The 12861-nt window shown below is 35.3% G+C and overlaps 2 protein-coding genes across 2 annotated transcripts in view; both read right to left on the bottom strand.

The window, feature by feature from the left end:
- LOC140163099 (uncharacterized) overlaps nt 1–3269 on the bottom strand; it is a 61381-nt gene extending 58112 nt beyond the window's left edge. The window contains exons 1-2 of the mRNA XM_072186476.1: nt 3146–3269; nt 9–104 (exon numbers count right to left, since the gene is read on the bottom strand). The gene's annotated coding sequence lies outside the window, so the exon portion shown is untranslated. The remainder of the gene's footprint in view (nt 1–8; nt 105–3145) is intronic.
- Nucleotides 3270–3604: 335 nt separating this feature from the next.
- Nucleotides 3605–12861, bottom strand: part of LOC140162014 (uncharacterized) — a 31768-nt gene continuing 22511 nt past the window's right edge. The window contains exons 6-8 of the mRNA XM_072185304.1: nt 5154–5260; nt 4133–4282; nt 3605–3901 (exon numbers count right to left, since the gene is read on the bottom strand). Coding sequence (XP_072041405.1) covers nt 3747–3901; nt 4133–4282; nt 5154–5260 — 412 coding nt within the window. The 3' untranslated portion in view covers nt 3605–3746. The remainder of the gene's footprint in view (nt 3902–4132; nt 4283–5153; nt 5261–12861) is intronic.

Here is a 12861-nt window from a genome sequence, read left to right as displayed (position 1 = left end):
TTTCTCACCTCTTCAATGTTCGGAACCTGATGTTTGACCTTTTTCTGGAGGTCCAGACGAAGATCAAATACCAGAATGTAGACAGCTCTGTGGGTTAGGAAAACCTGAGAAGGATGTAAGAAAGTCAAACAATCAGTCGGTATATAGATACGGTATATAGTATATAGGGGCATCTATTCTTCTGTTAATCGCACCCAAAGGGGAGGGAATAATGTTACCCCTTTGGGGGAAGAATTTTGCATTTTGAAAAAGAAAACAAAAATAGAGGGGAAAAACAGAAGAAAGTCAACAGGATTCAAGGAAGATTAAAAATAAAATTAACTCATGGGGGGGGGAAATGTATAACTGGAACATGTATTATTATGTTTTATGGCTATTTTTGGAATGAAATAGATGGCCACTGGCTGGGAGTGACTGCTATACAAGGGTAGGTGAATTCATCAAGTGTCATTTTGGGAAGAATTATAATGGGTACATACTACATAGCATTAGCAATTTAGCATACATGTAATGGTCCCCTGGCTTTTACCCATTCCCATCCCAAAACTTATTTTGAGGAAAACCATGGACTTAGCATAAAGCAGGGAAAAGTTGGGTCAGTAATTCTTCCCTGCCTGGGCAATAGTGACTAGTGGTCATACTATAGGTAATAATGCACACAAAGATTAAGGGAGCTCTGCTCTGCATGTTTTATTTAAAATCCATTTTCTTTTCTTTTTTTTAGTTTGGACATCTAGGGAAGCATTTGGGATTCTAAGGGAAGACAGAACCATCAATTAGTTAACAGCTCTATTGTCCAAGTTTATCTTCCCTTTTAAACGGCAGCTTCAGATCCAAATCCTTGATTTATCTTCCCTAGGTCTAGATGCAAAAGTTCAGTGGCAATCTCCGAACTCTGCTACAGAAGAATTTTAATTCTAAGGCTTTATAAATCAGGGGCATGTGAGTCACCACATATATAAAAGAGCTGAAAATAGTAAGCAAAAAGCTAAAAACACCTAGCAAAAAGCTGCAATTTGGGAAGATCCTATACTTTTGTACAGAGCAAGTGTATTGGTACAAAAAACGCTGAAAATCGAAACAAAAAAGCTGAACTCTCACACCCCTGTAAATAATAAATCACAGCTAGCTCTGAAAATAATAAAGAGCCTCTAGAGAGGTGTTTGCCAGCCTGTCTTCCATTTGAACCATTAGTCCTTAGATGCAATGGTTCAGTGTCCACTGTACCATCCAGGAAAGAATTTGATGTTTTTCGAGGGCAGACAGAATAGAACAACTCACAACTTAGCCTAACAGTTGTATAAAGAAGTTTCTGGGTTTGACAACACACCTATATTCAGGCAGGGAAGGGATGGAACAAGAAAATAAGGAAAAGTACATGTAGATAGCAACCAGCCTAAAATTTTCCCTTTTGGGTCCATTTTTTTGGATCTCAGTTAGGGAAGAATCTGGGGACGGATGAGACACAGCGCGGTAGGGTGAGGGAATAATTTCAATTTTCTGGAAGAATAGACACCCCTGGTATATACAAAATCTGCAACACTGTATCCAACTTTTGAAATATTAAACAATTTAAAAGGTGTGACACAAATTGAAATATAATGGCTTTTTGTAATGAGGAGGTGCTAAATATGCAAAAAACAAAGGTAACAAACTCAAAACAATACATGTATGCAATGTGAAATACAAATGCAATAACAGACTGAAGAGATCAAAGTTCAAGACTTTCAGTTTTCATTTAATGAGTTTTTAAAATCAACTTATCAAATGCCACTAAGTTGCTGGATTTAATATCAGGGATGTGAAAGACCACATAGAACAAGTTAACCAATGTGGTTCTTGAACCATGAGTTTTGCATGCTTTTGTGATTCCCTTGTGCAAAAGAAGTTCTTATTGAAAAGTATGAAAATTTCTTTTTCAATCATTCTTTCTTGAAATCCTTACATATTATATTTGTTTCATGATCACCAAGGTATAGGAATTTTTTTTTCGTTTTGGTTATAGTCCCCCTCTTGCTCAAGTAGCACCTGATGCAAATTTTATAACACAATTGTATGGGGTTCTTTCTTCATCTCCATAGACTTTTGCTAATTAGGCAATGCATAATACCATTTCTTAACATCACTGAAAAAATCATGAAAATCGAACAACGTGTTCAAGAGTTATGGCGTTTTTATTGATATTATAGATTATTTTTTTGCTTCTTTCAGACAATACCGCGCGAAAAGCTTGGGACAGTTTGTTTATTTTACGCATCCCCGCTCCCCTTATTCAATGTTGAATGCTGAAAAATAGTAAAAAGTGGTTGCGCTCAATGTCTGCTCCAACATTGTTTCTAGGGGGGAGGGGTGGGGGAGTAAGCAAGTACATAACGTGAGCTATGAAACGTATCATGTATTTTCAGCCTTATGTTCAATTCACAGGAATTTGATCTATAAAACATCATCTGTCCCAAGAATTTTCGCACAAGACTGAGGGTTTTGACAATACTGGTTTTAAAAGATTCCCCACAGAATCCCTAACATTTAGATCGGCATGGCGGTAACATACTAACACACATGTATGACTATACATGATTGTAAATGTACACAGGCATGAGAATGGCTTTTTTGAAAACTGCCTGAAAAAGTTTGTGAATTCAGCCTTATGGGGACAGATAGCAACGTGTGCACAGTATTTTTTGTGGGATATGAGAGCACATCAGACAAATCGAATTGCTATATTCTGAATACGAGGAGTGTCCTGATGATATCAAATAATTTTGATACTTAAAGTATATGTAGACCATCATATGAAAATTTTGACCTTACGTATTGAAGATATTCATTTTTTCCCAAAAAGACCTACAATTTTTGGTCTTTTGGGGAAAAAATGTGTATCTTCAAATTTTCAAATGATGGTCGCTTTTCCTCCCAGCTATGAACACTTTAAATGCATTTCATTAGATTTATAAAATTTACTTTGAGGACTGTTAAAAATCAAAAATATCAATTTGTTTATAATTTGCCTTAAAATGTGTATTATATCGCAAATTCTCATGCCTGTGTACAAGTATGTGATGGCAGCATTCAAAGGTGAACAACTTTGAGGGAATGACTTTAATATTTCCCATCTTTGATTGCTATAAAGAATTGATTGACTTACCTGATGAGTCGTATAGTATACATCTTGACCCCCAAAATCCCAAATCTGGAATTCAGGAACTCCCTTGGGGTCATCTTGTTTGGATTGCAGTAGCTGTGCCACTGTCTTTGATATGCCTGCTGGTAATTCTGGTGTTCATTAAAGAGAGACATGCAACAAGTGGGTGTAGTAGTACATCATAGGAAGTAGTATATTTAAGGGAGGATAGTCTGATTTCATCAACTGCTATTTCTGCCTAAGTTTCATTCCCGTATTAAAATCCCTTTTGATACGAGTCAAAAATGTGCATTTAAGATTTTTTGGCTTACAAAATCCAAATAAAATATCTTTCGGCCCATGATATACAAAGGTTCAAAGAGATAAGTATGGGATTTGCATTTACACCAAAATCTCCATTTTTATTGAGAAAAAGTGGGGATGAGGCTGTTGACCAGACAATATCCTCCTTAAAAATAAGTTGTTGTTGTTGTAAACAGTGTACCAACTGGATGTAGCATAAGCACACACACGCACAACCCTATATAAACCCATACACCCCACACATACACAAAATAGGAATACACTATCACATAATTTCCCTTCATGGCCAGAGCCAGGGATATTATAAAAAGAAAATGTTTGTACTAAGCATGATAAATAATGTACCTCCTCTCTGGTCTTCATCAGTGATGAACTCTTCAGTATTTGATGATGTACCCACTTTTGGCTCTTCATTTCCAGCTCTGTCATCTCTGTCCCCCACATGTTTGGAAGCATCTGTCATGAAAGAAACAAAACAATACAAACAAAAGCAAATTGTCAACTGCAACGTGGATAAACAGGACTGACTGTTGCCAATAGGTGCTGACATCTATGTAATACATAGGTGAGCCTATATCCTTAGTTAATAAATATGTGACCTGTAAGAATCATATTCCTCAATCAAATATTAAGATTTTAACAGAAATATGAATATTTTCAAAACAAATATTATATGTTCCGGCATACCGGCTCCAGATGTTTTTGTCTGGTCTCTATTTTGCTGTTGGGTTGAGTGATCTTCTCCATGCGCTAATTTCTGGTCTCTCTTTTGCTCTTCCCTTAGCTCCTGTGTCATGAAGTCACACAGTGCATCCTCATGTTGTTTCTCCACTAAATCTATATCAGGATTATAAATGATAAAACAAACTTGTTTTGTATAGCAGCTTGACAGGACAGTGGCCCAACAACAAAAACAACAACAATACACCATCAATAATACTGCAGCATATACAAATATAAATAATGTCATGTGCAAGGAATTTGTAGGGCCTATGTATGAACCATTTGGGGCATTTTCCTACAATTACACTCCCGGCTCCCCCAAAGTGCTATCCAGCAATCATTATTTATTTAATTTGAGATGACCCTTGATGGTCTTAAAATTACCTTCATAACTTTAGGTACCGGTACATATTGTTGATCATGTCCATCAATTTTGCTATCATGCATAGTTGTTTAATTACTGAAGAATTAATCATAGATTGGAGCTGTCAGTTTTTGAGAGCACACATGTTCAGTTTGATAGTAAACAATTAGCAATTTGACTACCACTAGTGTTTGTCTGTAACTTCCCGTAAGTGTCATTGAAAAGGGGTGTTTAAAATACTAGTCATTGAAAACCACAAAAAAGGGTATTCTTTTAGCCCAATTTTTTCCTTAGTTTTGCATATAAAAGGGAGGGGGGGGAATATGATGAAAAATCACTGCAAAGGGGGTCTTTAAACATATCAAAAATATGTATGTAACAATTTGGTATCCTTTTTTCCACCAAGTTTTGTTTAATACCAGTATCTCATTTTCAAGGAAGTTTGCATACATCATTCATACTTTCCACCACAAATTACCACCCACATGATAAAATTTTAGATTGTCCACAAGGTCTGGTATTCTGTGCATAAACTATGCTTCCAAAATTGCATCATCTAGAACAGCTAGATGGAATACTGTAAACTTTGCAGGAGCCCCTTGTGAGAAATTATACACGTACCTATGATAGCTGCCTCCTGTACTCTCCATGGACTGACTTCGTTTTCTGAGACTTCTACAAATGTTCTAGCATCAACACCATCAGTAATTGGTTCAGAATCATTAAATCTGTAAATGACAAAATTAACAACCAATTAATTGACTCAATCTGCAAATTTCAGCTGACAAATATTAATGAAGACGGCAAGTAAAATTTGCAAACCCCCGGTAAGTATGAATCAAATTTAGGGTGGTTCTCGCACCACATGCTGGGAAAACTAAAATTTTGCGGTTCTTGAAGCAAAGCGTCTGACGCAATACCTCGACCTTGACACACATTCATTTTAAGTGGCGAAATTTTACTTTAAGCTTATGAGCGGGGCAAAAAATATTAACTAGAAACATCACAGTTTTTGATGCCGATGGCGATTGGGATGCCTTCACCCCCGGGCCTTCACCATGGGAAAGATATTATAACAGCTAAATGTCAAACTGTATGAGTGGTAAACAAACAAACATAACCTCAAATGACATTTGACCTCCCTATGTAACCTTGGATACGACCAATACATGAAGGTACCCATAATACAGCTACAACCCAAAGTTTGGTTACATTAGGATTTAAACTGTTCATATGAGACCAAATTTAACCAACAGTCTTAAATAATGGTATTTTACAAGTTGACCTCAATGACCATTTGACCTCAGTATATGAACTTGAAAGCCACCAATAGATGAGGGTTCCCATAGTGCAGCTATGACCCAAGTTTGGTTGCAATTAGCCTTGTGGGCTTTTCACAGACACAGGCCTATCATTGCTTAATATACATGTACTTTAGTATCCCAATATTTAACATACAACCCCCTCATTGCATTGATCAAATCACCAACAAATGTGCTAATAACTCACAGTGGTTTCTTGGATATTTATCACTGTGTAATAGGTAGTCTATTATGGAGCTCATGTTGCACCTAGCACCACTGATCAAACCATATTATTTACCGTATGTTTTATAGAGTCTATGATCAAACTCAATATCCTACACATGGTCTTATTAATGATGTAGGACCAAGTACTAGTAAAATAGGGGTAAATAATGCCCTCACTATTCTACAGGTCAAACTCAAATAAAAATTCCTTTAAAAGGAATAGGGTGGGCAAATGAAAAATTGTCAAGAGAAATGAAAGAATGAGTAAGTCAAGTTCACAATTAAAAACAGGAAAATATGACACAACATCGATTTCCAATAGGGGAATAACACAAAACGTATAAACAAAGTTAAAAGAGTTTTTAACTTTATACGCTTATACGTTGTTATTCCCCATTGGAGGTTGTGTCATATTTTCCCTGATTTTATTTTAATCTGATCTATTGCTTATCCTTTGTTCTCTGCTGGTCAGTTGGAACAGATTTTCCCTGTTTTTATATTAACCCTTCACATCATAACAGAAAACGTTTTATATTAGCATTTTATATAAAACATTGTTATAAAAGTTTTGTAGATAATAGTTATTTAAAACATTTTCGTAATCATACCTAGAGTGTTTTTTTTATCATCAGATAGAAAGACTTCTGCTCATCTTCTCTGGTGAGACAACAGGGCTGGGGTATCTTTCCATATCAAAGTTTAAAAATCTGTCATATCAATTTCCTCAATATGTTGTATTGCAACTTATGAGGGGAAATGTTTGATTTTACAATATTTCGATATTATTTTTTAACTTTGTAACTTCATTATGATTAACATAACTGTATTTAAAAGCGTCAAACTACATCATTATTTTGTCCCAACAAAAATAATCCAGGGAATAAAATATTCATTCATATGTTTATTTATTTTATTCAACCTGGGCCATTTCTACTGGTGCACATGCATTCTAATAATTTGTCTATAATACCTTATACAAGCATCACCAAGCACTATTTGTCACAAGATTTGAAAAGTAAATAGCCTATGTACACACTGAACACAATGCACATACAAGCTGTATTTAAGTACATGCCGAAGCTGTCAGTATAAAATGATATATATGACCTTCACGATGCTATTAATTTAGCCCAAAGATTAGGAAAACTAGCAAAACTGGTGAACTGGTACTGTTCAAATAAAAACATCTGCAAATCTTGCTGCAATTTCCAAATAGTATTTCTATTACTTAAATAATTATTTTTGTTATTTCTTTTAATACAAACACATTACTGCCTATGACGACTTTATTGTATTACTTACATATCAAAATCAAGTAATAATTACAAAACTCACCGTAAACTATCACCTCTGTGGGTGTTTGGGATATAACCGGCACGAATATTTTCTCAACACTGCGGCATGTGAAAAAGTAGGTCAATAGTCAGAGAATACAGGGTGGGTGCGGCACGCCGCACCCACCCAAAAATATAATGACTAGCAGTCACCCGTCTTTCACGGTCACTGTCTTTTGCAGTACCGATGTTTTATATTAATTTTTTTTTAAATGTTCTATTTAATGTGATTAGTGAGGTGAGAGGATATTGTCATTTAGAATTTACAATTAAGGTCAGATGCAATTTCAATATTTGAGTTAATTTTGTTACCTTGGGGTGCACCCCATTTTCAAAGTTGTGGTGCAATTTCACCTGATGCAGCGCAATTTTTGAAGTGCAGTCTCAGAACAATCAAAATCCACATGTGCCTAAATATTTTGCACAGACACAAATTAACTGTCAGCTGCTACTGTATCAGACCCGGTATCAGACAAACCCTCTCCGACCCAGTCCCCTAGTTGAATAAATGTAGACTTGCACCTGCATTGCTGAAAAGTCACGCAATTTTTTTCTTAACCATGATCTGTTCCTATGGGAAGTCTCAGTGAAATTGTTCAAAAGTCACCCATTTGGGTTACCAAACCACAGGTTTGGCAACCCTGATTACTTTGTCCTTCAAAAGCTTCACTTTACAAACCAATTCAACAAACAAACACTTTACTGTTGACTATAGGTTCTCCATACACAGAATACATGCTAATGTTGACAAATTAGTTGAATAAACAATAGATGTTAATTGAGTTTCTACTGTGTAATGTAATAGTTGAGACTACAGGTATACTTCTAATGTGTCATGTAATAGTTGAGACTACAGGTATACTAATACTGTGTCATGTAATAGTTGAGACTACAGGTATACTAATACTGTGTCATGTAATAGTTGAGACTACAGGCATGATATCCTCACACCAATGACAGGATAGAAGAAGGCCTATTTCAGGCTATGTCAACATTAGTGTATTGTGTTGGTGTGAAAAGTTTTAGCTCAGCAGTGCGCTGCCAGTGCTTTTTAAACTAATTAACATTATTTGACACCATGAACGTAAACAAAAACAAAATTGGACGTTTTATTGGGGGGCGGACAACCTTACTCTACGCAACGCAAAAATCTGTTTTCCGAAATAATGTAAAACGTAGAAGTTTTTAGCCTTACCAATTCGCCAAACTCAGTAATTTATTATTTATTATATGCCCTGGACTGAGGTTTATGTATCATACCTTTATCCACATTGTTTAAAAGATATTTTAACTTACTAATTTTGTATAGACCTACATGAATTTCAATTTTTTTGATGACATTAGAAAATCATATTGGAAAAAGCCAAGTGTTATTTATCTCCAATGAGTGACCCACATGTAGATAGGGGTCCAATAGTCATTTTGTTGATATAGGCCTTTGTTCCCTTGTTAATATAGGCCTATTGAAGTTAAATTCCCTCCGTATGTTGCTGTGATGATTAATAAATTTTGAAGAATCACAGAAAATAGACACTAACAAAATTGTCTCTTGAGTTAAAGTCATTCCCCCCCCCCCCCCCCCAAGAAACTTGCTTTTATAAAATAGAAAATCATGCCAGACAAATTAATTTAAATTAAGTCAGACACCATGATGTTGTTTCAAATCACATGGAGGCAAATCACTTCCAACGGACCGGAAGTGCAATGTCATTATAGTTCCTTAAAAAGCTTAAATATGAGCATAATATTCGTGTATTTCCACACAAATATTTGTATTACATCATTTTAGGAAAATATATAAAAGTTGAACTATTCTAAGGCAGTCAGACATGATATATCGTGCATAAACTTGGCACATTGTTTCAATAACAAATGTATTTCTGAAGAACGCCTCCATGGGCGTGTTTTTCCGTACCTTCTTAAAAAAGGGGGAATTTGAATTGCCTTTGTTTTGTATTTTGTTTGCTTAAATATGGATAAAGTTTGATTTCTGTTGTTAATCATGCAAATAAAACACAGATGAGACATATCAATTAGTTTTATAAACGTTCGACTTCTTTTTCATTAAGTTTGTCGTTTTACCTCAATTTTTTATCTTTGGCTTCGTGGCGCAATCGGTTAGCGCGCATTAACGTATTTTTTTCATATCACGTGTATATCCCCGGGTTCGAACCCCACCCAAGCCTTCTCACATGATTTTTTTTTCTTCTTCTTTTTTACATTTTCCCAGCTTGTGTTTTTGAATCATATAGAACTGGTCAAATTCATACAAAAATGTTCCTTTTTTTGGTTTGTATATTTAATTGGAGAATACTGTCAACTTTTTTCCTATTCGGATCGGGGCGATTATGCAATTATTACATAAATTATTAGGCCTACATTTTTTCCAGATTTTGAAAAAGCAATTTCAGTTCGGGGGCACTGCTAATTCAAAGACGTCTCTGATATCAAATACTCTTGAAGCGTCATGTCACATAACAGTATCATATTTCAGAGATGTCTCATAAATCACATACTCCCTAGTTTCAAAACCCAGTCGCAAACGATGTTAGTAATTTTGGTGAACGTGCCAGCGCAGTGGGAATAATTTTGTGTATAGGCCTTATCAGGGTTGTAGTCCGTTTATTACGAGTGCCCCCGAACTGATTCAAGTACTTTTGAAAATTTTGAATATGAAATTAAAGAGTATTTTGTTTTCAGTAATAATCAGTTTTATTTTTATTTTTGATTTTTAACTTTTGAATATTTTATAACAGTTATGCGTTCTCTAAACATCGATCTACATAAACTCCTTGACCTGAGTATATTTATAGAATTCTCGGAACGTGTTGTGGCCGTGTGTCAGGGGCTAGAACATTTGTTTTGCTAAATTTCAATTTTCTTCTCATTTCCTGTTGTATAGACCTATGCCTATACGCGCGCGAGATTCAAACATTCTAACATTCATCATTTTTTGATGATTCCATGATACTACTGTATTAAGTATGTTAAGGGAACTGGAAGGAGCATTTTGAGCGTTTCGACAGCATTTTTTGTGGGACATGAGAGCACATATCAGACCTATCGAATTGCATTCTGAATACGAAGAATGTCTTTCTGATATCAAATAATTTTAATTTTATGAAATTCACGATATAATACAAATTTTATGACAAATTATTAAAATTTGATATTTTTCACATTTTGGAGATATAACAGTCCTTGAAGTAAACTGTTATCAGTTTAATGATATAGTCTTAAAGTGTATGTAGCTGGGAGGAAAAGCCGACGATCAATTGAAAATTTCGACCTTTCATATTGAAGATATGGATTTTTTCCCAAAAATACCTATTTTTTTTGGTGTTTTGGGAAAAAATTCATATCTTCAATATGAAAGGTCAAAATTTTCAATTGGTCGTCGGCTTTTCATCCCATCTACATACACTTTGGGTAGAAACCATCAGATTTATAAAGTTTACTTCGAGTACTGTTAAATATCAAAAATATCAATTTTTAATGATTTGCCATAAAATGTGTATTACATTGCAAATTTCAAAAAATCAAAATTATTTGATATCAGAAGGCCATTCTTCGTATTCAGAATGCAATTGATATGTCTGATGTGCTCTAATGTCCCACAATAAATACTGTCCAAACGTCATACCCTTCCCTTAACTACATGATATGGGCCTATAATATATGTCACACCTAACTTAATATCCCCACATGAAATCCCGGGGGGGGATGGGGGGATTTATCCCCCCCAATATTTTGCCAGGGGGATGGTCCATACAATCATCCCCCCAATGTTGACGGCTGTATGTGGGTTTCTGACCAAATTAACCTCATATTTAGCCATTTTAGCCCCCAAAGTGCAAATTTTTTCGCACTTTTGCGCGAATTTATCCCACTTGTGCACATTTAAACAGTTTAGCTTCAAAATGGCAAAATTTTTTGCGCGCTTCGCGCGCATTTCTTCAATAATCTTGTTTTGGAGCCAAAAGGCGCTGCATTCAGTATACTTCGAGATTTTTTTCCCAACCTCATCCCCCCCAATGTCAAAAAGAAATCTACGCCACTGATTGTTGAATTTTACTATCCTACGAATAAGTGGGTAATGGTGAATCCAACGGACGAGGACACAAAACACATCAAGGATCAATAAATGATACAAGAGGATACCTTGAATATACGAACAACTGAAAAGAAAGAGAGCAAGGTAGGCCTACGTACACCAACTTGATGTGGGGAAACAAAATACAGACTAGACAGTATTCAGTGGGGAACAAAAAACGACAATGTTTAATAGCCAAAAATTATCAATTCCAAGGCCCACAGAACAGAAGTGTTAAACCTGCAAAAACAACAGGGAGCAATAGGAATACAAATGTGCACTGGAACAAGTGATGAAAATCACTGTGCACAAAAGCAGACATGAAGAACCAAACAACCAATGTAGGTACAAGTAAAGTTCGATGGCCAAAAATTGCCAATTAGCCCACAAAAGTGTCAGGAAAACAGTACAAAAGTGTACAAGTGATGAAAATCACTGTGGTGTCCACATATAAGCAGACCAAACAGACAACAAAAAAAAAAAAACAATGTTTCGTAGTAGATTAAGAGTGAGAAACAGACCATTACCATAGATAATCTGTGTCTTGTTGAGGTATGCTTATATATCTTACATATACCCTGAGCCAAAATAAACAAATTTGTTGTAATGGTTTATTTATTTTCCAAAAGGCAAAATGCCAAGCTGATGTATTATCTTGTAAAGTTTAGGGTTTTTCCCAAAATAAAAACACCCGAGACAGTGTAATATTCTTCCCATGTGTCCTGCATTCGAGTCTATGAATCTATCTATAGTGACAAAGCAAGTGAATAATCAAATCAATATAGAATTGATTCAATCGATTTTACTGGAGATTCTATTCAATTCACTTGTGGTCCTCTCCCACTCGAGAGCTTTATTAATTCCTTATACATATTCATAATATTAATAATGAATATGTAAATAGTTCAAAGGTCAACTTATGTGCGGGTTTTACCTAGAGATGAAGGTTGAAGGTAACTCGTTTAACACCATAGAATAGGCCTATATATTTATGTTTAATATACTTATAGAACAAATGTCCTGAAACAAATCAACGCATATAGTCATGGGTACCTTCCTCAACCTATTTGGTTGGGGTTAGGCCGCGGATTGTTGTAGGTTTTCTACATCTTGTAGCCTGTAATGTACTGCATTTTAGGTGCAAAATATCCTTGGTTGAACTTAATTTGTAAAACCGCATGGCTTTTGTTTTGTAACTTACTTTACCGGAATCTGTGTTTTATTATCTACAAAGGTAGATTGACGCCCTCATTCTAATTATGCAGGCTTAAGTTAAGAGACATAATACAAACTTATTTGCATTATTCAATAGAGGTGTTCTTGGTGTCATTCAAAATACACAAGTATTGTTTACCATCTTCATTTAAATATAA

This window comes from Amphiura filiformis, chromosome 10, assembly GCF_039555335.1.
Source record: "Amphiura filiformis chromosome 10, Afil_fr2py, whole genome shotgun sequence".
In the NCBI taxonomy this organism is placed as follows: Eukaryota; Metazoa; Echinodermata; class Ophiuroidea; order Amphilepidida; family Amphiuridae; genus Amphiura; species Amphiura filiformis.
Note: the sequence above shows the minus strand (reverse complement) of the source record. Positions and strands in the feature narration are given on the sequence as shown.